Source organism: Lontra canadensis, unplaced genomic scaffold (assembly GCF_010015895.1).
Source record: "Lontra canadensis isolate GAN:19392208 unplaced genomic scaffold, GSC_riverotter_1.0 scaffold212, whole genome shotgun sequence".
Lineage (NCBI taxonomy): Eukaryota > Metazoa > Chordata > Mammalia > Carnivora > Mustelidae > Lontra > Lontra canadensis.
In genome coordinates, this window is record NW_022631206.1 from 41,548 (window position 1) to 68,426 (window position 26,879).

The window sequence follows — 26,879 nt, forward strand, 5'->3', positions numbered from 1 at the left end:
TTTTTTTTTTCTTTTAATACTAATAGATTGAGGTTGGGTCAGCCTGGGTATGGAGGAGGACAATGGAAGTCAGAGGGCCAGGAGGCAGGGTGGAAAGTCTTCTTGCTTTTGTTTTCTAGAGCAGTATTCTCCAAAGTGTTTCAAAGGAGCACTAGTTCTGTTAATGCAGAAAAATATTTGGATAACACTGAATTAAACAAAATTAAGAAGTTTCTTTCTGAAGATTCCTAGGAACAAATATATGCTATGTATCTCTCGGAGGAGCAGTGTGTAAGTTGTGTTTTCCAGATGTATTCAGCCTCCAAACCTTTTCTTGTAAGGACTTCACAGGACCAGTATTATGGGGACCACATTTTGGGAAATGATGTTCTGGCTGCTGTCTGGATGTGCGTGTGGAATTTCCATGTCTTCTGTTCAGAACATTTTGTTCTGCTGACTGTTAGAGCTCACCTTGTGAAATTTTGAATATATTGGTACATTTTTATCCTTATTTTCAAAACATTGTTTATTAAGATGATATAACACATTGAGGAAAAATTTGAAGCCCTTTCACTTAACAACCACGTTATGAAGAAAGAATGACTGCAGTAAAACTTCTGGGCACTTCACATCTCTAATTTAGTCTTGCCCTAGGGACAAAATCACCTTGAATAACTTACCAAATTAATTTGGATGCATGTTTAGTGTGAAACAGAAGTAATTATTTCATGTATTTTTTAAATTCCTCCTCCCAGTTTCGTTTTAAATAGAAGATGGCTTCCTGGCCCTTTTGGCTAGTATCAAGGATAGTTTTAAATAGAGGTGATTGATTCAATTATAACCTAAGAATAAGATTTTGGTATTTTTCTCCTTAAATATTTCATAGACACAGAAATAACCAATGATACTGGAAAAAGTAAAAGATAAGAAGAGGTTAAATCTATATGATGATGAATTCTTTTGAAGGTATAAGGCAATATATGGGTATAAAAGAATTATTGTTAGCCATTGGATGATGTCATTTGACAGTGTTATTATATGTAATGCCCATGCATTTCTGAAGGTTTTTAGGGTAATGATTTTTGTATGTATGTGCCTATCTCAGTCCCTTAACTGATCAAATACCCAATAACTAAGAACTGCCTTTGCTATTTTAAGACTTTTGACTACTTTTTGAATAACAAAAACTAATGTTATTTAATTCAAGTGACTGCTTCATAGTCTGAACCCAAGAAGCTACTTTAAAATGTTTTGCCCTCATACAGACAAATATTTTAAATTCTGTAGTAAAAGTACATTGTTTTACTTAGGTTTGCCTGAACAGTGAGATCCTATTATAATATAAACCTTGTTATATTTAAGTGTGTGTGTGTGTGTGTGTGTGTGTGTGTGTGTATGGGTAAATATAGAAATGTAAATGTGACAGTTTATAAGAACCCTGTGAAGTGATAGCCAGATACCTTTCTTTTTTGTAGTGTAGACTGAAAAATGTAGTTTAAAGTACAGAGACTTGACCCAGCAGGAGATATTTCCATCTTGCCCCTGGAGGTCCTGAAAAGGCCTTACACTAGGCATTAACCCTTTGCTAGCCACAATCTATTGGTACAGGGACCAGAAAGGAGAAACTCTTATCTGTATCCCCAGAGACCCTCAAAGGGCTCTCTACATGGCTCCAGGTCCTCACAGCCATAGACTGCTAGTCTTTCAGTTTTCTAGCAGTCTAGGGGTCAGGGTCCCAGTAGGAGACACTCCTGTCTAAGCCCTGGGAGATCCTGTATTCCAGCCCCCCTCAAAGACTCAGTGTGTCATTAGTTCTGATGGCACAGAGACCAGGCAGCAGATAATTTTGTACACTTCCAGAGTATCCTGAAAGGGCCCTAAACTTGACTCTAGACCCTTCTCAGTGCAGTCTTTGAGTAGTCCAGCTGGTACTGAGATAGGTTGGAGATCCCCATGTCTGCCCCTCAGGAGATCCTGAAAAGGCACTACACTTGGCTCTAGCTTCTCTAGTTATAGTCAGGGGCCAGTCCAACCTACTCAGGGACCTGGTAGGAGACACTCCTATTTATGTCTCCAGAGGAAGGCGCAGACCTCAGTCTTAGCTGTGGAACCTGAAATAGCCCCATGGATTGAGTTTAAGGTGCGACCCAGAGCCAGTTCTGTCCACCCAGGACTCATCCAGTGACCAGGCAGTAGTCTTCTCAGGGTCCTGGCAAGAGCTGCACCTGCCATAGAGATGGATATACCCCTCTCTGAGGACCCAAATGTGAACCTTGAAGTGGACACTTGTTCTAGCACCACCTTACTGAATAAGATACTAGAGGCAATCTCATCTCCCCAGGGACCAGGCACAATACACACCCATCCAAGATCCTGGTGAAAAGCCTGACTACCATAGATCTTACTGCATAACCAGTCACAGCCTCATAACCAGTTCCAATCCAGCACAATCATGATTCTGGAAATAATTCCATCAACCCAAGGAGCAAACAGCAGAAGGTGTTTACTTGCTAAAACTGGTCTGTAATGACTGGGAAAAGTTGTTGGTTCTTTCAAATGCACAGACATCTGTGTATCTTTATGTATCATCTTTATGTATCATAAAGAATCATATAAATATGTACCACCAAAGGAAGCTAATAAAGCTCTAGTAACTAACCCCAAAGAAATGGATATCTACAAGTTGCCCAACAAAGAATTTTAAAAAATTTATCTTGAATGGAATGCATGAGAATACAGATAGACAACTAAGTGAAATCATGGAAACAATGCATGAACAAAATGAGTTTAATAAATAAATAGACACCATAAAAAACAACCAAGCAGAAATCCTGGACCTGAAGAATATAATGACAGAACTGAAAAATTTGAGAGTTTTAGCAAAAGACTTGGAGAAGACATGCAGAAGAAAAAAAATCAATGACCTCAAAGACAGATCTTTTGAAATTAGCCAGTGAGAGGAACAAAAAGAAAAAAGGGAAAGAGTGAAGAAAACCTACATGAGTTATGGACCCCATCAAGTAAATGAACATTATATCATGGGAGTCCCAGAAAGAGAAGTAAGAGAAGGGAATGGAAATATTATAGAAAGAAATGATAGATGAAAATTCTTGGAATTTGGAAGAAATCTTAGAAGAGATATGGACATTCAGTTATAGGAAGCTCAAAGACCCCATGCAAGATCAACCCAAAGATTACTCTGAGACTTAGTATAATCAAATATTAAAAGTCAAAACAAGGAGAGAATTTTGAAAACAGCAAGTAGAAAATGACTTATCACAAGCAAAGGAAGCCACAAAAGGCTATCAGTGGAGTTCTCTGCAGAAATCTTACAGGTCCAGAAGGCGTGGAATGATATAGTCAAAGTGCTGAAAGAAAAACTACCAACCAAGAATACTGTGCCCATATGCCTTTAAGGCAGAACTGTCCTTCAGAAATGAAAGAGAGATAAAAACATTTCCCAGACAAACAAAAACTAAAGTGGTTCATCACCACTAGACTTGCTTTACAAGAAATGCTAAGGGAGTACTTCAAGTTGAAATGAAAGGACACTAAGTAACAACATGAAAACAAAATTGGTAAAGGTAAATATATAGTCAAATTTAGAATACTCAAATAATGTGATGGTGGTGTGTAAGTCATTTTTCTCTCTAGAATAAAAGTGAGTTTTATTTATTTATTTAAGGATGGCCTGATTTAATTTTATTTATTTGGAGGGGGTTGTTTTCTTTCTTTCTTTTTTAAAATTTAAATTCAATTAGCCAATGTATAGTACATGATTGGTTTTTGATATAATGTTCAACAATTCATTAGTTGTGTATAACACCTAGTGTCTAGAATAAAAGTTCAAAAAATAATAATATTAAAAATAGCTATAGATAAAATAATTTGCTAATGGATAAACAGTATTAAAGATGTGAAGTATGACATTAACAGCATAAAATGTGGGGAGAGGAGAAGTGAAAGTATAGCTTTTTGAGGAGGTTGAAGGTAAGTGTTAAAATAGACTGTTATATTTATGAGATGTTTTGTGTAACTCTCATGGTAACCACAAAGAAAAAACCTTTAGTAGTTATATAAAAGACAGGAAAGAGGAAATAAAGCATATCATTACCAAAAAAGTCATAAAGTCTTAATGCAAGACAGTAAGAGGGGAAGAAAGGAACAAAGGAACTGAGAAGCAGTCAGAAAATAATCAATGATAATAGTTTGTGACAATTATTACTTAATAATAATTATATATAAATAGACAAAGTTCTCCCACAGAAAGGCACAAAGTGGCTGAGTGGATTAAAAAAATAATAATAAGATCAGCAATGTGCTGTGTGCAAGAGACTCACTTTAGCTTTAAGTACATGTGTAGGTAGAAAGTGAAAAGTTGGAAAAAGATACTCCATGCAAAATAGTAACCAAAAGAGAGTAGGAGTGGCTATATTTATATCAGATAATATGGACTTTCAGTCAAAATCTGTCACAGGAGATAAAGATGATCTCTCTGTAGTGAAAAAGGACTCAATTCATCAAGCAGATATAACAATTGTAAATAAATACGTACCCAACATTGGATATAGTAATAGTAGGACACTGAGGAACTCCACTTTCAACATTGGATAGACCATCTAGACAGAAAACGAATAAGGAAACAGCAGACCTGGATCATACTAGGGACCAAAAGAGCTTAATACATATACAGAACGTTCCATATAATGCACTAGAATACACATTCTTCTCAAATGCACACAGAACCTTCTCTGGGATGGATCATGCAAGGGCTGTAAACCAAGCCTTAACTAATTTGAGAAGATCAAAATTGTATCTAGTATCTTTTCCAACCACAGTGGTATAAAAATAGAAATCATTAGCAGGAGGTGAACTGAGAAATTCACAAAATATGTGGAAATTAAACAACATATTCCTGAACAATCAGTGGGTCAAATTTCAGAAATCAAAAAGGAAATCAAGAAAGTATCTTGAGACAAATGAAAATGTATGGGATGCAGCAAAAGCAGTTCTAAGAGGAAAGCTTATAGTAATAAATGACTACATTGAGAAAAAGGATCTAAAAAAAAAAAATAGCTTAACTTTATACCTCAAGGAATTAGGAAAAGAACAAATGTAGCCCCAAATTAGCAGAAGGAAGGAAATAATAAAGACTTAAACAGAAATAAATGAAATAGAGACTAGAATGACAATAGAAAGAAATCAATGAAAATAAAAGTCAGTTTTTGAAAAGATAACAAAATGGGGAAAACTTTAGCTAGACTAACTGAAAAGAGAAAGAGAGGAAGAGAGAGAGAGAGGACTCAAAATCAGAAATGGAAGAGGAGACATTGCAACCAATGCTACAGGAATACAAAGTGTCATAAGAGGCTACCCTACCGTGAGACTATCATGTGAATGAATTGGATAACCTGGAAGAAATCGATAAATTCCTAGAAACATACAACCTACCAAACTGAATCAAGAAACACAGAAAACTTGAGCAGACCAGTAATGACTTAGGAGATTGAAGCAATAGTCAAAAACTTCTCAACAAAGAAAAGTCCAGGACCAGATGGCTTCAATGGTGAGTTCTACTAAACATTTAAAGGAGAATTAACATCAATTCTCAAATGCTTCTTTAAAAAATGGAAGATGAGGGAACACTTCCCAGATTCATTTAATGAGGCCAGCATTACCCTGATACTAATGCCAGATAAGGACACTACAAGAAAAGAAAACTTAAGGCCAATAACCCTAATTGAGTGTAGATGCAAAAACAGACACATAAACCATGTGGAATAGAATAGAGTGCTTAGAAATAAAACCATGCCTATATAGTCAACTAATATTTGACCAGGAATCCAAGAATATTCCATGGGGGAAAAGATAGTCTTTGCAAAATATGGTTTGGGAGAAAAATTTGCAAACTATGTATCAAATAAGGAGTTAATATTCAAAATATATAAGGAACGCATACAACTGAGCAGTAAGCAAACAAACAAATAATCCAATTAAAAGTAGGCAGAGGACTTGACTAAACATCTTTTCCAAAGAAGATAGGGTACACCTGGGTGGCTTAGTCAGTTGAACATCAGGACTCCTGTTTCTGAATCAGGTCATGATCTCAGGGTCATGAGATTGAGCCCCGTGTTGGGCTTGCTGCTCAGTGCAATCTGCTTATCCCTCCCCCTTGGCCCCCGACTATTTCTATTTCTCTATTTCTCTCTCATTAAAAAAGGAATAAAGTTTTAAAAAAGAAAAGATAGGGATTTCATTTCCTTTGGATATATACCCAGAAGTGAGATTGCTGAATCATATGGTAGTTCTATTTTTAATTTTTTTATAGTTGTTATTTTTTTGTTTAAGTAATCTCTACACCCACTGTGGGGCTCAAACTCACAATAGAAAGATCAAGAGTCACATGCTCCTCTGATTAAGCCAGCCAGGTGCCCCTATTTCTAATTTTTGAGAAACCTCCATTCTGTTTTCCATTGTGGCTGCACCTGTTTACATTCCCACCAACAGTATACATGGTCTTCCAAAAATAACTGCCTTGAGGATATATCTGAACCTCCATGTTTGTTGCAGCATTATTCACTGTAGCCACAACATGGAAAAAAACCTAAATGTTCATCAACAGGTGAATGGATAAAGAAAATGTGGTATGTGTATAATACATCCAAAGGAAGGAAATTCTGCCATTTGTGACAACATGGATGGACCTCATAGATGAAATGAAATGAGTCAGACAGAGAAGACAATTACCATATGATATCACTCATATATGGAACCTAAAATAAAGCCAAATTCATAGAAACAAAGTAGAATGGTGGTTGTTATGGGCTAAGGCTAGGGAAAATGAGGAGATGTTGGTCAGAGGGTACAAAATTCTACTTACATGGTGAATAAGCTCTGGGGAGCTAATGTACCGCTTGCTTAGTGGCTATAGTTAGCAATATCATACACTTAAAAGTTATTAAAAGAGTAAATCTTAAATGTTCTTACCACATACAAAAAAGGGTAATTATAGGGGTGCCTGGGGGGCTCAGTGGGTTAAAGCCTCTGCCTTCAGCTCAGGTCATGATCCCAGGGTCCTGGGATCGAGCCCAGCATCGGACTCTCTGCTCAGCAGGGAGCCTGCTTCCTCCTCTCTCTCTGCCTGCATCTTCCCCTACTTGTCATCTCTGCCTGTCAAATAAATAAATAAAATCTTTAAAAAAAAGGGTAATTATATAAGCTGATGGATATGTCAACTAACCTTATTGTGGTAACCATTTCATAATATAGTATCAAATCAGCATATACACCTTAAGCATACACAAAGTCGCATGTCAGTTATTTCTCAATGAAGCTGGGGAAATGAAAGAAAAAAAGGAAAGACTTACTTTTTATATTCAAGGTCCGTTTTCTCCAGCCCGTTTCTCCTTATAGTTCAACTGAGAATTAAGTGTGCATTAAGGAAGCTGCTAGTTCTTCCTTTTTGGACCTGAAGTTCCAGGAGGGTGGAGGGTCGACAAGTGTTAACTAACTTGTTTTCCAGCCTACCCAGGAAAGTATCAAAGAAAGTGAGATGCTCGTTACATATATTTTTTTCTTAAGCCGTTGTGTACGTAAAACTGTTGGGCTGATATATTCTTCTAACTCCTTATAAATCTGTCTAAATCTGTTTTCTTTTTAATTTGCATATTATTTTGCACATTATGGTAGAAGAAGAAAACTATATTCTGTCAGCTGTTTGTTTTTACATTATGTTAAAAAAGTGAAATAAATAAAACTCACCTTTTAGATTCCAGCTTAATTAAAGGCCATTCCAAATGCTCTTATTTTAAAAATTGAGTCAGCTGTGTGTTAATAAAATATTCTGGATTGTTCGTTTTCAGGCGTAAGTCACATTTCTTACTGAAGAAACTCATTCAAAGGACCTTGAGTATCCAAATCAGTGTTTGAATCATACAGAACTATGAACAATGACAGGATCAGGGCAAAGGCCACAGTGAATAGAAGCTATGACAAGCAGAATTCGTCTGAGGTTCATTTGTATTTGGCTGCAGATGACTAAGTAAGACCAAAAGTAGCTGTGTCATGTGATGTCTGATAGGACTCTGAGGCATTAATTGAAAAATTATAAATGGATGATTTCTAGAGCCTACTGGAGAAAGACCAGTGGTTTCTGAGTGTGTCACATCAGTTGTGACTGTTGTTAACAAAGAAAGATATAAAAAATAAGAATAAAAAGCCTAGGACACACCTTTCAAGCATCTGCATTGCTTTTGGACGAAAGCGAGGTGCTCCTGCGCATGGATGATAGAGCTTATCGCAGACTTGATCTAAGTCAGGCCAGAAGTGAAAGGCCTGGAAATGATGACCTGTCTGGGAACCTGCTGCTCCTTTCTTTCCACACCACCGCTAGACTTGGTTAGTGGTGAGTGATAAAATCAAATGGCTGGAGGGTTTATCTTTTCGCTTAGACTTCAGTGCTCTCATGGCAGAGAGGAGAGTGTATGGGTTAGTCTGTTAGAATGTTTAGCATTTTGCCCTTTGTACTTCTGTGATTTAGAGGGGTGGCCTAAATTAAATAAAAACAAAACTTTTTTTCTGTCTTTGCTGAAAGGAAGAGGCTTCTAGCAATATTTAGTTTGTAACTAATTTTCTAGAGTTGATGAAGGGCCTGCTGGGTTCTTTTTAGAGGCTTTTAAGTCATTAGCCCTTAATTAGCATTTTCTGTTATTGCTATTTATTTCATTAAGCAAGAGAATAAATAATTTGTTAGGAAAAAGGCAAAAATTCAATGGAGGTGAATTTATGCTTAAGCTAGTCTATGCCCCATCCTTTTATCATCTACCAGAATACACAGCACAAAAATATTTATGAGCTTTATACTTTTCACTAGAAAATATGTGTTTTATTTTTCTTTGAAAGTCCATGATATACAACTTTTATTCTAGGAATTATTTTTAAAAATGCTAATTCATGTCAGAACATGTCGTATTTTATCATTCACTCACCTTCAATTTAGATGGCTGGTTGGGCAGAAATGTTTGACAGTATTTAATGAATGGGATGCATCTTAAGCAAAACCATTGTAATATATTTGAAAAAATAGATTCTGCCCTGCTGAAAGTGTTTCTTTGGAAAAGCATAGTACCAGACCTTTAATTATTCTTTCTGTAATAAAGGACATTCAGAGGAAAGATCTCTGATCACATCAGATCTTTAGATATTAAGAGCCTTAGCCATCCCCCATTAGTATTTTTTAATCTGACATCAGAATCTTGTAAAGAAAATCCCTTTTGTGTGTCTGGGAGGTTAGGGTGAGTAGGAAATAATAGCAAATGGGAAATAATGCTTTAGAAAATCCTTGTCTTTATAAGAGTTCATCCCCCGTAAAATGCCTTCTGTTTATGGAAGAACAGCAGTATGGGTAGTTATTTGATGTGTTCTCATGTTGCAACATGAACAGCAAAAACAAATGTAATATTTGTTTTGAAAGATTCGGCTTAAGTTCATTATTTGATATTTTACTCTGGTTCAGTTGTCATCAAGAATAAAAGTCATTCCCTTCAGAATATATCTGCTTGTGGAACAAATAATAAAATAATCTCACCTTCAACTTGATCACTAATCACCTGTGGCTTTTATCATGATATCAGATTTAGTTCTAGGAAGCAGCTCTTTCTTAAAGGGATTATTTGAATGAAAAACCTTGAACTGAGTCATAGTAACTTTGTGTTAAAAACTATGGTGTTTTAAGAGATGGGTAGGCACAATTTTAAATTTAGTATTTTAATCAAGTGCCCCACCCAATCTTGTGACATTCTCTACCAAAATACAAAAAATAATAATTTTCATAGTCAAAAAAGCTTGGGAATTAATGCACCCCTATGTAGAAATGCTCATTATACTTGAGAGTATTAAAGCCCTGTCCTGCAATGAAGAAACTGTTTTATGTTTTAATCTAGATATTTTTAATTGTTACTTTTGCACACAAATAGTTAAGAGTCAAGTAGTTCTGAGGTTTAAGACAAAAAAAAACAGCAGTCTCCAGGCCCCTTCTTTTCTGTGTCCTGTTCTCCAGAGGCAACCACTTTCCATCTTTTAACTGATTTTTTTAGTACTGACGTCCGTCTCCAAATGATAGAATGGTATGGCTACTTTCCGCGTACTTTCTCTCTTTTTTAGATGCAAGTATAGTTAATATACAGTGTTATAGTACTTTCAGATGTACAATATAATGATTCAACAATTCTGTATATTTCTCGGTGCTCATCAAGATAAGTGTACTCTTAATTCCCTTTATCTATTTCACCTATCCACCACCCACTTTTTCTCCGGCAAACCACCTGTTTGTTCTCTGTATTTGAGAGTGTGCTTTAGGGGTGCCTGAGTGGCTCAGTCAGTTAAGCCTCTGACTCTTGGTTTTGGCTTAGGTCATGATCTCAGGAATGAGTTTGAACCTGAAGTCAGTCTCTCTCTTTCTCCCTCTGCACCTCTCTCTTAAAAAAAACAAAAAACAAAAAACCCTTTTTTCTCTGTTTCTTTATTTGTTTTATTTCTTAAATTCCACATGAGTGAAATCATATGGTACTTGTCTTTCTCTGACTGAGTTATTTCATGTAGCATTATACCCTCTAGGTCCGTCCATGTTGTTGCAGATGGCAAGATTTTGTTCTTTTTTTATGGCTGAGTAATATTCTATTACACACACAGGCATGTGCACACACACACACACACACACACACTGCAGTTCTTCTTTATCTATTCATCTGTTACTTTTATGTCTTGGCTATTGTAGATAATGCTGCAGTGAATGGGGGTGCATATATCTTTTTGAATTAATGTTTTTGTTTTCTTTGGGTAACTACCCAGTGGTAGAGTTACGGGATCATATGATGATTATATTTTTAATTTAACCTCTATATTGTTTTCCACAGTGGCTGCACTAGTTTGCATTGCCACCAACAGTGCATGAAGTTTCCTTTGTATCTAGATCCTCACCAACGCTTGTTATTTCTTGTGTTTTTTTAATTTTAGCCATTCTGACGGGTGTGAGATGACATCTCATTGTGGTTTTTATTTGCACTTCCTTGATGATTAGTGATTTTGAGCATCTGTGTGTCTTCTTTGCAAGGATGTCTATTCAGGTCCTCTCCCCAGTTTTTAATTGGATTATTTGATTTTTTTTGGTGTTGAGTTGTATTAAGTTCTTAATATGTTTTGGATGTTAGCTCCTTATCAGACATATCATTTGCAGATATAGTCTCCTATTGATGAAGATACCTTTTTGTTTGTTGATGGTTTCCTTTGATGTACAAAACCTTTTTATTTCAGTGTAGTCCCAGTAGTTTATTTTTGTTTCTCTTGCCAGAGGAAACATAACTAGAAAAATGTTTCTATGACTGATGTCAGAGAAATTACTGCCTGTGTTTTCTGCTAGAAAGTATATGATTTTAGGTCTCACATTTAGGTCTTTAATCCATTTTGAGTTTGTTTTTGTGTTTGGTGTAAGAAAGTGGTCCAGTTTCTTTCTTCTGTATGTGATTGTCCAGTTTTCCCAACACCATTTGTTAAAGAGACTGCCTTTCCCCCATTGTATATTCTTATCTCCATTGTTGTAGATTAATTGTCCATAAAAGTATGGTTTTACTTCTGTACTCTCTCTATTCTGTGCCAGAACCATGCTGTTTTGATTACTACAGCTTTTTAGTATATTTTGAAATTTGAGATTGTGATACCTCCAGCTTTATTCTTAATTTCTTAAGATTGCTTTAGCTATTCAAGGTCTTTTGCAGTTCCATACAAATGTATTTTTTCTCATTGTTATCTGTTGACTTCTCATTTTGAAAGATGAGAATTTATTTAGTCTGCTCCCTAACCTGTCTCTCCCTCTATCACTCTCTCAAAAGAGTTCACATGTGAGAATGCACTTAAAATTCTGACCCTCTCATTCTTCTTGTAAAATTATATTGTGATTTGGATTACATCAACATTTTGAGTTTATATTATTAAGATTATATAAATGTGTTTTTTTGTTTTTTTTTTTAGTTAAACCACATAGAGTAATATGAGTGGTTCCTGTTCTATTTTTGTACACTTTAAAATTTTTTTCTGGAGTTTATAATTATTATTTGCTTAGTTTTTTGTGTTTATCTCTAATTCAACCCTCACTCCTCTACCAGTTGAGTAAATCCCTTCTAGGTATGAATGTTTATTTACATCAGGTTTTCTCTCAGTGTTGCTTGTTTGATCAGTCTTTCTGAGAGTCTTCTGGCCTGTTCCATTCTGGACTGGATGATTTCCTTATCTGGTACACAGCTGCCATCCTGAGATTTCCTTTCTTCATCACACCCCATGTTGATTGTTGTTTCCTGCTTCCCATGACTTCCACTTTCTTGGTTTCCTTTGTTTTGGTTGCGTATGTGGAGAGACTTCCATGTCTTTTGAGAAAAATGTGTGGGAGGTTGCTTTTTGTGAACTTAAGTATCTGAAAATATCTTTATTCTGTCCTCACTTTGGACTGTTTATCAATCTCTATTTTTGGTATACAGTTCTATACTATAATTCTTAACTTCTTTTTCTTGAGGTAAGTTCTACACCCAAAGTGACCCCGAGATCAAGAGTCATATGTTCTACTGACTGAGCCAGCCAAGTGCCCCTCTATGCTATCATTCTTTTTCCTTCTAAGGAGAACAGTTATCTTCTAGCTTCCATTGTTGCTGCAAGAAACACACTCCTGTGTGTCTTCTCCATTTTCAGTACTCTACTTCTGGCACTTGTGATCACTAAATGTGTGGTGGTTTTTACGACGCTGAGCAATTCTATGATAACTGCTGGGTATCCTATAATTTAACTCAATTCTGACATTATCTACCTGAAAATAGTGTCAGATCCCACAGGTTAAGGGCTCATTCCCACAAGACTGTCTCCCTCCACCCACTCCAGATTTCCCTTGCAAGTCCAGGTTGTTACCAGTGTTTCTGACCAGCTATAACTCAACCCTCTCCTCAGGCTCCTACCACCCACTTCAGAGGTTTGATTAGTTTCCTAGAGCTAGTCACAGAATGCAGGAAAACAGTTTACTTACTAAATTACCAGTTTAATACAAAAGATATAAAGAAGGGGGACCTGGTTGGCTCAGTTGGTTAAGCATCTGCCTTCAGCTCAAGTCATGATCCTAGAGTCTCCCGGGATCAACCGTCAGACTCCCTGCTGAGCAGGGAGCTTCTCCCTCTGCCTCTCACCCGGCTCGTGTTCTCTGTCATTCTCTCTGTCACTCTCTCAAATAAATAAAATCACTAAAAAATAATAAAGAAATATATTAAAAGATATAAATGAATAGCCAGATGAAGAGATACATAGGGTGAGGTCCCCAAGGGTCCTGAGAACAGGAGCTTCTGTCCCCGTGGATGTGTTTTTGTTCACCAATCTGGCGGCTCTCTGAACCCCATCCTTTTGGGGTTTTATGGCGTCTTCATTACATAGGAATGACTGATTAAATTACTGATCATTAGTGAGTGATTCAACTTCCAGCTCTTCTTTCCTAGATTGAGGGCTGGGACTGAAAGTGCTAACCCTTTAATCATGGTTGGTTCCTCTGGCAAGCAGCCCCATCCTCAAGGGCTTTCCAAAAGTCCCCTCATTAACAAACTCAGGTGTGGTTGAAAGGGACTTCTTATGAATAACACACTCTTTTCACCTTTATGGCTCTGGTGCTATTTCGGGAACCAAGGACAAAAGGCCAACTGCTATAACAAAAGATGCTCCCGTTGCTTTGTGCTTAGGAAATTCCAAGTCTTAGGAGCTTTCTGCCAGAAATGAGGACGTAGACCAAAAATATATTTCTTATTATAAATCACAATACCAGAGTTGCTGTTGAGAAATCCAAAGCAATCTAATTTATGATTCTTTGTATATGCTTCTACTTTTAAACCAATTTTCATTTTCCCTAATATTCTAAGATTCCAAATAGAGTGCCTTAGTGTTTGTCTATTTTCATGTACTAAGTGGGTCTTTTTAATCTAGAAACTCATGCCCTTCTATTTCTTAAAATATTTCACTGATAATTTTTTCTTTTCTCTTTCCTTTTGCATTTAGGAACTCCTGCTCTCCAAATGTTGAGCCTCCTAGACTGATTGCTAATTATCTTAACTATTCTTTACCAATTTCTGTCTATTTATCTTTTTGTTTTCTTTCTGTGAAATTTTCTCAACTTTATTTTGAACCATTGTATTGAAATTTCCCTTTTTGCTATCATGTTTTCATTTTTCCAAAGTTCTTTTTTGTCCCAAAAAGATTTCTTTAAAAAAAAAATTCTATTCTTGTTTGATGGATATAGTATCTTATCTCTGTTAATCTTCTTTTAATGCTTTTTTTTTAAAAAAATTTTGTTTATTTATTTGACAAGATCACAAGTAGGCAGAGAGGCAGGCAGAGAGAGAGAGAGAGGAGGAAGAAGGCTCCCCACTGAGCAGAGTGCCTGATTCGGGGCTCAATCCCAGGACTCTGGGATCCTGACCTGAGCTGAAGGCAGAGGCTTTACCCCACTGAGCCACCCAGGTGCCCCTTCTTTTAATACTTTTTAAAAAATATTTTATTTATTTATTTGAGAGAGAGCACAGAGGGAGAGTGAGAGGGAGAAACAGACTCTTCTTTGAGCAAAGAACCCATGTGGGGCTCCATCCCAGGACCCTGGGATCATGACCTGTGCTGAAGGCAGACGTTTAACCAACTGAGCCACCCAGATGCCCCTTATCTTTGTAATCTTTCTTTTTCAGTCAGGTCATCTTCTCCTTGCATGATGTTTTTCCTCCAGGTTGAGGTTTTTTTTGTTGCTTGTTTTGGGCCTGTTATTCATACTAGAGCTTTCCCTAAATCTGTGCTAATCCTTGAGTGCCTGATCATATTTAGAAGTGGGAGAACAGAATGCTTAATGAATGCTCTGAATATTTAGACAGGCCTTTTGACTGTGAATGTTACTGTAGGGTGATCTGGATGTGCTAGCTTTATTATCTCATCTTCTTGGACTGATCAGATATCTTAGGGGATCTCTAGTCTCTTGACTGGAGGGTAAAGGCTTTGGAGAATCAAGTTGGGAGAGGGGACTGCCGGGAAAATGGGTATCAGCGCTCAGAATGATATGTTAACTCACTTCACCATTTTCTAGGTACCTCTGGTCTTCAATTGATCACTGTCCCCAAGTCCAGAGATCTTTTGATTGATTGTCTTTGGAGAATAAATCTCCATTCTTCTGCCAGAATTGGGGGGTGGGAGCAACAACTCAGCAACACAAAGTATTTTTAAACATTGTTCAATCAAAATTAATCTCAATGTGTTATTGCACCTTCACCCAGAGTTAGGCCCAACTCAAGGTAAAGGGCACAGTCCTCCAAGGCTGCCAAGTATGCCCAAGACTTCTGACACCAGCGGCAAGTTCAGGGGTCCTCAGGGCTATCCTTACTTCAAACCAGCTGATTATAAATTTGGGGGTTCTCATAGACTCTTTCAGATTTGATAATTTGAAAGATAAACTCAACAGAACTCAGGAGAGTGCTATACTTGTGACTTTAGTTTTATTATAGCAAAAGAATCCAAATCAGAACCAGCCAAAGGAGGAAACATATAGGGTGGAATCTGGGACTGAGAAGTTTCCAACCACAAAATGTCCACATCCTCAGGGATGCATTGCCCTCTTGTCATTAATGTGTGACAATACTCATGAAGTACTGCCAACTTGGGAAATTTGCTTGAGCGTCAATGTCCATAGTTTTTACTGGGGCTTCCTTACTTAGGTATGATTGGTTACTTGTTTGCCCAGGGGGTTGCTTAAAGACCAAGCCCTCTAACCACATGGTGGGTCTTTGTATCTGGCTAGTGCCCATCATGAGTCACCTTGTTAGCATAAACTATCAGGAGTGGTCTGAGGGGCCCACAATAAATAACAAAAATACTCCTGCCAATCTGGAAATTCCAAGGTATAGAGGTTACCTCCTAGAAGTCAGGGCAAAGGTCAGACTTTTCTTTTCAGGAAGTTCATTCTTTACAGTCTTCCATCTCCATTTCCAGAGATGCCTGATTCTATGAATTCCAAAATGATTTAAAGATTCTGAAGTAAAATCAGGTTGGTTCTTTGTTCTCTGCTCTGCTGGTTTAGGATTTAGCTTTTTTTTTTTTTTTTTTTTTAAGATTTTATTCATTCAAGAGAGCAGGAGTGGGGGAGGTAGGGAGGAGGGAGAGGGGTGAATGGAGATGGGGAGGGGGAGAAGCTGACTCCCTGATGAGCGGGGCTAGATCCCAGGACCTGGAGATCATGACCTGAGCTGATCTCAGCTGCTTAACCAACTGAGCCACCCAAGTGCCCCTGGATTTAGCTTTCTTAAGTCAGCTAAGGCATTTATCACTTACTCATCAAATTTTTGGTTTCCAAAACTGTTTTTCCTCCCATTTTTGAGTGTTTATATTAAAAAAAGAAAAAATCCCAAATAAAAAAACTCTCTGCGGTGCGCTAGTGGTATTTCTAGAGGAAGCAAAATTGGATACATATATTCAGTTTGCTATCTCTACCCAGAAGTCACCCAACACTTTCAATTTATTTGTCAGTAGCAACTTTTTGTAGGATACCTATTAGCACCAGGTTAATAAACACTGAGTTAGCAAACACTTATATATTGCTGCATTAATACAGACCAACTAATTTAGACTTCAGAGACTTTGAAGATAAATAGGGTTTAGGGCTCATTTCCTTTCTACTTTACATAAAGAGGTCACAAAAGATAAATAGCCTCTTATCACTTATTGACTGGAGATGAAAATATAGGAACAGAAGAGAACCTTTAACTTCAACATTATCTATTTTTACAGTGTTTGAATTAGTATATATTAGTTTTTAATTAATTTAAAAATAATTTTAGAGCAGAAAAAAAGTAACAACATCACATAAAATAATTCCTAAAAATTTTCCACTTTAAATCTATGGTACTAGGGTTAATGGAGAACTAAAAATGGAGAATTCCTTTTATATTTAATGGAGTAGGTAAGACAGAGCACAGAACTCCTTTAATCACTGTGATCTAAAAGTCAGATGTGTAGCCTCCCTGTCCCTCTCTCTCCTTCGCTCTTTTTTTTTTTTTTTTTGACTAGAAAGAGGTTATTAAGGTTACATTTTATAATAACGAAATCTACTTGGAAAAGAGGATGTTGATCCTCTCATAATGCTGATTTCTCCTTTCATTTTCTTGGTAAATAAGAGTATGTGCATTGATTTTCCTGTTCCATTTTAGAATGTGACTGTAATCCTATATCTCTTCTTTTACAATCTTTTTGAAGTTTCTGCTTCCTGTGAGATTCATTCCAAACTCCATAGTATGGCCTTTGTAACATTCTTTTGTCCACAACTTAACCTTGGAGCCTTATCTCTTTCTGGTCCCCATCAAGCGCCCATTTCCTCTGAGTGCTGAATTATTTGCTGACTCTCACAACTTCTTGGTTTTGAGATGTCTGCCCAGGCTGGAATTCTTTCCCCACTTCCCTTCTATCCCTACCCATCTAAATCATACCTGTTTTTACAAGTCTATCTCAAATGTTACCTTACCAGAAAATATTCCTCCTTATCTTTCCTTCATTCAGGATAAATTCCAATCTACTGGATACTCACGAGGCTTTTTTGGCTCACATCCTGCTTGTGTAATAGTTATCAGTGGGTGAATGTGTGCGTACGTGTGTGTGTGTGGGGGGGGGGGGGGGGGGGGAGAGTTGGAGGGAGAGAAATTGTGCCTATTATAATTTCCTTGAGGGTAAACATGATGAGTCATATAAATCCATAAACCTTATATAAAATTGATTCTCAGTAATGTCAGTTGATTTGAAATGAATCTTCTTTCATTTTCTTTGTGTTAATAGCATTGACAAAAGTAACAATCGTGTAGATTATGGATTAGAGTTTTACAATCCATTTCCTCTCAAGACATTTTCTTGAACAACAGAAAGGTAGCTGGCTAATGCTTAAAGATGATTATTAGCAATAATATTACTCCCACCATTGGGGTGGGAGTGAGAAGTATGAACACTCATCATTGAGTCCAGGTCTGCACACTCATGACCATAGGCACCATTTGCCGCTGACTGGTTGATGTAGCCAAATGGATTGAGTGACAGGAACCGACTGCTGTGGTGGGGAAAGAAAACATGGGAGGTATGGTGAATAGACCAGTCAATCTGGGTGCCTGTGCCACAGGAGAAGGATTTGAATAATCCGGGGTGGGTTGGGGGAAAGGAGGAGAGACTGAGGAAGGAAGAGATTGATGAAGTGTTTTATGGCTGACAGAAGACCCTATGCTCTGGGTGAGGGAGTTAGCGATGATTGAAGGGAGACTGGGAGATGTCTCTGTGTGATTAGCAGGATATAATTGACCATCTGCCTGGGGATACAGCCATGCACAAAGGACATGATAAAGGGGAAAAAAGAGAGGAAACATCAGTGATAACACCAAGAAAATCTTCTTAATTGCAGAAATCTGTCAGGGCCCCACTATTTACATGTCAGCCCCCCAAATCCCCCCATCACTTGAGTCCTGCTCACAGATATCTGCTTGCAGGCTGCTCTGTTGTGGCAGGAGGATTAGAAAGTGAGACTAATCTTGGGTTATGGTGGTGATCCCTCTAAACCCTGTTATTCCAGGTGAATATGGAGGCGTTGGGGCCAGGAAAAGAGGGCTGGCACAGGAGAAGAGGGCTGGCAGGAAGAATCAGTCAGTGATTATGGAAACTTCCTTGGGAGCATCTTACAAAAACCAATCTCTCTTTTTCCCCCCAAGTAAAAATCTAACTTAACACTTGGCAGGAACCCTTGGGCTCCCCTCTATAAAGAGCTTAGAACCATTTAAAGTTTCCCCAATGTTTGACCTCACAAGAGGCCAGGGAGATACATGGGCAACAAGATTTAAAACCAGATGATGAATTAGAGTCTCTTCATCTAGGTAGGCCATGACATTTAATTCAGCAATTTATTAAACTTGCTTTTGTGTTTTTACAGAGCCTGATTCTAAAATGCCAGAGTCAGATACTGGGTACACCTCTTAAGTTTATTTTTCCTTAATGCAATGAAAACATGGGAGCTAACCTTAGACAAAAATGAAAACATTCCAGTGGAACTTTCAAAATTCATAGTTTCTATGAATAGGTTCTGTGAATAATGATTATGAGAATGTAAAAGAAATGAAGACAGAGGTAAAAAGGACACTTAGCGATGTCTAACAATTTTCTGTATCTCAGTTTTGTAACATGTGCTTTGTAGCAAGCAGATCTGTTAATTTGGCTAGAATTATGCTTAGTCTCTCACTTGTTTTTTGGGGAGTAAGCAGAGCACAGAAAGATTGAGAGATTTGGGGTTGCTTTACATGGATGGTAAAACTGCTTCTCAGACTTTACACATGATGACGTTCTTACTTGGAAAGAACAGTTTCTCCCTAAGAAAGGAGAGGGAACTTGAATCTATTTCCTTCAGATTGGCTTTGTCAGCTGGTTATGTTAATGTAGTGCTATTCATTTATTTATAAATTTATTAATTTATTCTGCTTCAGGATTGCTCAATTTTTAAGATACACAGTCTTGGTTCTTCTGAACCGGGACTGGATGTGCTCTGTCCACCCAGACACTCTTTTCCATAGTGATCCTTGTTTTGGCAACTGTCTCCCTTTTCTCTGCTCACTTATCACGGCTTGTTTGCAAAAGACCTAACTATAACTGCACAGGCCTGGAACTTATGCATTAGCTTCCAAATAGGGACAGCGGAGTAGCCTTCTCTTTGTAAGAGATTTAGGCTCGGGAGGGCAGATGAAGCGGGTGCCCTACAGACTCACCGGTGTCCTGCTGGCCAGGGGCAGCCCTGACCCCAGGCCTTATCTTATTTGGGCCACAGGAAGAGAACCGGAGGGGGGTGGAGAAGGAGGAGCCAGATGCTTAATCCTGAAGGACCTTTAGGGACAAAAGCATTTACAGTGAGTACATGCGACAGAGTTCCAGCTTTTCTGTTCTTTTATTTAAGAGGGAAAAATTGACAAGAGAAGGGAGAAGGAGGTGGGCAGCTTTGATGACTGGGTAGCTGCATTTTTCTGTCTCTAGCTTGGTCGAAGAACACTGTCTGATTTAAATGTGACTTAGTCAAATGCATTCTGCTAACATCAGGTTTCAACTAAAAACTTGTGGACTGTCAGGAAGATAGCAGAACCAATCCTTGTTAGTAAGCAATTCATGGTACATTTCTTCTGTTTCTATAGGGTGATAGAATATGGTGGGAAAAGCCTTCCCACAAATTAAAAAAAAAAAAAACAAAACTTTAAAATCTTTACTGCTTGTAGTTTTTGTACTTTAAATGTTGAACCTTCTTTGGATTTGTGGAAAGGAAAGGATTTGATTTATGTTATTTTTAACAGCCGCTGGGATAAAGGTGGTATTATCTCTAATGCTGGAGAGGTGGACACAGCTAAGCATTTGACGGGGGAGGGGAAGGTGGAGGTCACTGGGTTCCAAAAAGCTGGTTGATCACCCCTGTCATGCACTTTTGGAACCTGAGTAAGTGGGTGGGCACCTGTACACATCTGGGTCATTGCTTTCATTTGCACCATCAGAAGTTGTCTGTTGGCTTTAAAAGAAAATTTTGCTGTGACTGGAAAGGAATCTTTTTGCAAGATGCCATCCTTATAAAGGAAGAATACAAAACTTAACGGCATCTAAAAGAACATAAATAGTCTTGTGCTGCATTTCCTGCTATTTGCATTCAAATGGAGTAATTAATTTGATGGAAAGGCAAGCTTGAGTAGGAAAATTTTTGGGGGGCAGGAAAATATACACAAAGATTGTTACTATAGATCTCTAAAATGTGAAGCAGTTTTCCTTTAAATTATTAATTTATCTTTGACATCAGATGTGATTTGGTGAAAATCAGAAATAGAGATAAGTTATTGATGGGTAGTACATTAGATGTGTGCTACTAGAATTGAAAATTAAATGCTTATAGTAATTACTTTCCATGAAAATGGTTAATTAATCAATTTTATGCCACCTTCCAGACTTGCTATGCTCTTATGACACATATGATATTACTTCCCCAGCAGCAAAGTACAAGAGGGAAAATAGACAGAAATTGAAATAAAATTTGAGTATGGTACTGATTTGCTTTACTTCTCTGAGGTATAGAAATTCTCTTGTTTACAGTCTGGTCAGTTAAATATGGAAACATCACATCCATGTTGAAATTTTATAGATGCAGGGAAAACTTTGCTTTGCAGCTTGACTGTAAGTTTTCCTTACCCTTTACTCATGTGTGATGAATACCAGCTACATTTTTAATGTTTTTATCTTACTCTGTGTGTCCTCTACATATATAACCAAACCTCTGTCATACGTCTTTAATTTCAAGCTATATGGGGAGAGGATCTCATGTATGTGTTTCTCCGGGAGGAATTAGCAACACATAATGTGTAATAATAATTTACAAAAGGCATTTGCATTGTACTACTTTATTTTGTTCTGTGAAGTAGGACAAATCTATCGATGCTGTTCATGTGCTTTGATAATATGGAGGACCAGCACTTAGTGTCTACACAGTTCTCAGTATAGGCAGGATGCTTCCGATGGCTTTGAAATCTCTGGATAAATAACCCTAGGTTATTTATCATTTTTACCAGAAACATGTAACTTTCCATACAGATTCTTACGGTCAGGCCCAATTTTGTCATTTTACCTATGAGGAATCTGAGACTCAGAAATGTGGAGCATCTTGCCCCACATGGAACTGCACTGTGCCTGTGTTGGGCACAGCCTGATGGTATATATGGAAATGCTGTGGGTTGGGACATAAGCTGCTTTGGCCCATTTTTAGTATGTTCTTTAGTTTATAGTAAGATGTGTATTCCAGAGAAGGCCCTGTGTTGATCTAGGAGTTTCAGAGAAAACACAATGACCAAGCGTCATTTTTCAGTTGTGTAGGGCTCTTGGGAGGTATCTGGGGTTGGGTGTCTGAGCAAGTATGTGCGTGCGGCTGAAACAGTTCACTGTACCTTACCCTGGCTTTTGGTTTTTTGATTTGGGTGAGTCTGGTTTCTTAGAAGAGGTAACCACTGTGACACCAGTGTCATCTTCATTTATCACCAGTTCTGTGACCTTCCACTGGAAGCCTTTATTAACCTTCGTGTATCAGATTCCTTTTCTGGGACTGTGATTCTGAACAGATCCCGCAGAGAGCAGTGGATTGATTAAAAATTTAAAAGTGCTTTGGGAAGTCAGAACCAGAGCCTGTTTAAGGCTAGGATATGAATAAATAGTGTGGTAGCTCACTCTTCCTGGAGTTTTATCGCTCCTGGAGTTTTGATAACTCTTAACTGGTTTTTTAAAATAGCCAGATCTAATGTTATTTTAAAAAACTGTATGCAAGGATGGTTAAAAATGTGGGGTATGGATTTGTCCCTCTTGCAATCAGGTGGAGAAAGCTGTTGAGTTGAAGCCTAAAACCATTCTCTGAGGCAGGTACCAAAGAGATAAACCTACTTTATGACATTGTATTTTAGTGTCCCAAATAACCTTGCTTTCAAAAATTCATCCGTAAAGCTGCTTGTCATTTATTTTAAAAATTAAAGTACAAGAAATTGGGAGGGGGCAGTACGCTCCAGCACTGAAAAGCTTCTGAAATAATATGTTGTAGGAATAACTTATTTTTAAGGTTTTTGTCAATTCGGTAAGTCTTTTTATTCTCTGTGCCCATTTCTGTATGGAAAGTTACATGTTCCTGGTAAAAATGAGAACTTCCCCCACCTCTATTTTTGTAGGTAAAATAATTTTGCTGTTGTTACTAAGTTAATATTAATAATATAAAGAAATACAGACTACTTTGTGATAATCACATTTAATTTCATATTTTGTTTGGTCACCTTTCATCTTTGGGGAAGGGAGCTAGAATGTGTAGAACCAGAAAAACTCTAATAAAAGAAAAACCCGTTACCTTGAGTAGAAGAACCTACTCCTAAAACTAAAAATAATGTCTCTGTAAAATGTTTAATGTACAAGATCCTAAAAGTTGTTATTTTTATATTAAACTGGTTCTAGAAGAAAGATAAATTATATAGCTTAGATCATTACATTAGAAAACCAGTTTCCTCTTAAGCTTATCAACTATTACTATTACTTAGAATTATTATTACTTATTACTATTACTTACACTTATGTTGTTTTAAATATATTTAATAAACATTTTATTTATTTATTTGATTCGGTTTATTTGAGAGAGAGAGAGAGCACAAGTGGGGGAAGGAGCAAAAGGATAGGGAGAAGCAGACTCCCCACTGAGCAGGGAGCCCACTTGGGGCCACCTCCTGGATCCCAGGACTATGGGATCATGACCTGAGCCCTGAGCCAAAGGCTGCTGCTTAACAGCTGAACCACTCATGTGCCCCTTAATTAACATTTTAATGTTATGTGTTTCAGAGCAATTTATTACTCTTGAAATCCCAGAAGCCTCCCCCTCCCAAAATTTCAACATAACCAAATATTAAGTAATTTAAGTTAATAGTTAATTAGATATACTGTACTAACCCACATGATTTATACTTTTTGGCAAAGTTTAGGTTTGGAATACTACATGATATCTATTTATATAACATATCATAGAAAGGAGCAACCTCTCCTGAATTCAGCTCAGTGTTTTGTTAATTAGAACATGTTCCCTCTCTGCTTATCCTATGTATTGAGTGTATGGGTTATAATAGCTGAAATGATGTTTAGGTGCTGGTAGTAGAAAAGCCCTAAGTAATAGTGGCTAAAACCAGATACCTTTTTTCTCTCAATAAAAGAAATTCAGGGCAGCAGCCTAGGACTGATACAGTAGTTCCTTGTTATCATGTGGGATCCGTGTTCCCACCACCTTGCTCTACCATCTTCCACCAACATGCCGCAAAGCGTCTCCTGGTCCGTGATAGCAACTGGAACCCTAGCCATCAAGCGCACATTGCAGTCTAGAAGAAGGGGGAAACACAGAAGGGCAGAAAGAAGGCTCCTCCTTAAGTCAGCAACCTTTATGCAGCTCTACAAGCTTTCTGTACAAAAGCTCCACTTATCTCCCCTTGGTCAGAACTTAGTCACATGGCCATACCTAGCTGCCATGGAGATAGGAGATGTAGTTTTAAATTCTTAGCAGAAATATGTATGCTGAAAATCAGGATTTTATTAGTGGGAATGAGGAGAGAATGGATGGTGGGGTAGGCAATACCATGTGGTTTTGTGTTCCTATTGTACTCTAGGTCTTGGGGCTACTATGTAGAAACTCACAACACCTCCTTCTGTTTTTGCCATGAGCTATGGTTTCTTAATTTAGAAATCGGGCTTAATTTAGAAATCCTGTTTCTTCTGTGAAGTATCATTTCTTTATTTGGCAATCTTGTCTGACTCTTTCCTGCTTTCTTCTTTCCTCTTGCCTTTCAGCTGTTTTGGAAAGAAGTAAGGTTTAGAATTCTCCATGTTAACCATGAGCGTGACACTTTCCCCGCTGAGGTCACAGGACCTGGATCCTATGGCTACTGATGCCTCACCCATGGCCATCAACTTGACGCCCACTGTGGAGCAGGGTGAGGGAGGAGAGGCAATGAAGGACATGGATTCTGACCAGCAGTATGAAAAGCCACCCCCACTGCATACAGGGGCTGACTGGAAGATTGTTCTCCACTTACCTGAGATTGAGACCTGGCTCCGGATGACCGCAGAGAGGGTCCGGGACCTCACCTATTCAGTCCAGCAGGACTCAGACAGCAAGCATGTGGATGTGCATCTAGTTCAACTAAAGGTAAGGATGGTCTCTGGACTTACGTCCATTCTAGACAGAAGTCTGAAAAAAGTTGTAGTACCTAGAGCCTGCACTCTGTAACTTGCAATGATGAAACGCCCAGGAATAAAAACAGAATAGCCGGTTTGATACACAGGGGCAGAATTCCTTCTTTCCTGGTTTTACTTCATGGGTTGATTATCTAGAATCAAACTGGCCTTAAAGGGATAATGCAGAGGTGTGGGGGAAGGGGAGGGCATTTTGGCGCAGTGTCATAGAAATCAGTTGTGGAAATAAAAGTATTATAAAAAGGTTTAATAAAAAGACACAGGTAAAAGATCATACTGAGCTGCGATTGTGAGTATGGTTTATGATTATTATCTTCTGTTGCAGTTGAGGCCACCTTTGTGGCAAAGAGTGGATTCTGGGATGATGGGGAAGGGCGGTGTTCTCCTTTTAGAATGAGTCCTTTCATCCAGGTACAATGCATCTTGCAGAACAAAGGTGCTTTCATAACAACTCATTCAGAGTTCAGATGTAAAAAAAAAAAATATCTGTGGCTTCTAGAGCCCTTGAAAAGCCTGACTTTTGTTGATACTGGAATGGAGTTGCTGGTAAGGAGTGCTATTAATAGAGATGTTGGCCTAGGGACCCCAAAGTACAGTGAATCTTGTTCTGTCATAGCCACTCCTCTCTTCCGGGTCCGCGAGGCAAACACACACTCAGGTTAATGACCAGCAAAGCAAGGCAGATTTATAGCCAGTCTGGGCATTGGCCCCAAACCCTAGTGGAAATTTCTAGTGAGTTGATGAGATCCCAAGGAGAATTCTTTGACCTAAGCTCATTCATCCTCAATGATCTGAAACCAAAGACCAAACAGATTCTTGATATTAACACTTAAATGGTTTATAGTCTACGGCCATCAGTGTGAGAATAGAGGATGGGCAGTTAAGGTGAGAGAACATGTTCCCTAAAGCCTACAGCATGCTGACTCAGCCTTCTCAGCCTGGTTCAACAGGTCCTGAGCCCAGCTGCTGCACTGGAGAGAGTGTCTAAGAGAGGGAAGGAGGGCACTGGGAGAGAGAGAGAGAGAGAACAAAGAAAGCCAGAATGGCAAGGTGGCTGGGCTTCTCCCAGGTTGAGCAGGTCTGTGTGGTCTTCCCACAGGATCTTGGGAAGGAGAAAAGTACAAAAAAGGTAGCAGAGAGATGGCTAGGAACCAGCTTCAAAGCAGGCTAGGCTGTTTCCTCTCTGTGGCAATGGAAATGATGTGTCTCAGTCGTTGAAATAGGGTTCTTTTAATCAAAAGAGCAGCTCTCTCACTCCTCGAGGCTGGAGTGAAATGAAAGTCAGGGGCTTCACCTCACCCGTCCTTTCCTCTGTTCCCCCTAATGCTGCACTTACACGTAAATAAATAAGTAAATACAGAATTTGGGGTTGTAAGGAAAGTTGACCATTGTGCCCCCAAATCTTAGATTTACACAGAAAGGATGGTAAAAGATTGAAGGAGAATGGCGGGGGGATGGAAATACCTTGAGAAGACTCCACTGAAAATGCTGCTAAGGGCTCCTATAAAAACATTACTGTGTCTGTTAATTTAATTACATCAGTTATATATACAAATTTAAATTTAAATTTCAAGCAGGCATGTAAAGTTTTTATATAATCAGCCAGGGTTATGGTTAGTGTTTGAAAAATCACCTCTAGGGTGATTTGCTTGTCTTCTTCTCCTTGGAACTGTCTGTCATTCTCTCACCTTAGTCCAAAGGCATCTCGCACCTGCCTCCATCCTGCCCTGTTCCACAGTGTGGTCTGTCTCCCTGCTGAAAGAGGAGCCCCCAAAGGGCAGGAATTTAATGTAGTAATCACATAATTGTTAATCAATGACTGTTAAAGGGATGAATCAAAATTGTTTTATGTGAATTTAATTTTAGGGATCCTCTCATTACTTTTTTTTTTTTTTTGCAACTTATTTCATCAAGTGACTTAACCAGCATTTGCCATTATGTTCTCAAGTATTCTGTAATAATCGATCCCTTCCACATTGAGCCCAAAGTCAATGAACTCTGGTCCGTGAACTGAGGTTTAATCTACACAAGGATTTAGTTTGGTCTCCTAA

General features: G+C 38.1%; 1 protein-coding gene across 3 annotated transcripts in view; it reads left to right on the forward strand.

Moving 5' to 3' along the window:
• Window positions 1–26,879, forward strand: part of LOC116861941 (A-kinase anchor protein 6-like) — a 417,382-nt gene that overhangs the window by 33,209 nt on the left and 357,294 nt on the right. For all 3 annotated transcript variants that reach the window (XM_032848876.1, XM_032848878.1, XM_032848877.1), the window contains exon 2: window positions 24,424–24,781. In XM_032848876.1, coding sequence (XP_032704767.1) covers window positions 24,458–24,781 — 324 coding nt within the window. In that variant the 5' untranslated portion in view covers window positions 24,424–24,457. The remainder of the gene's footprint in view (window positions 1–24,423; window positions 24,782–26,879) is intronic.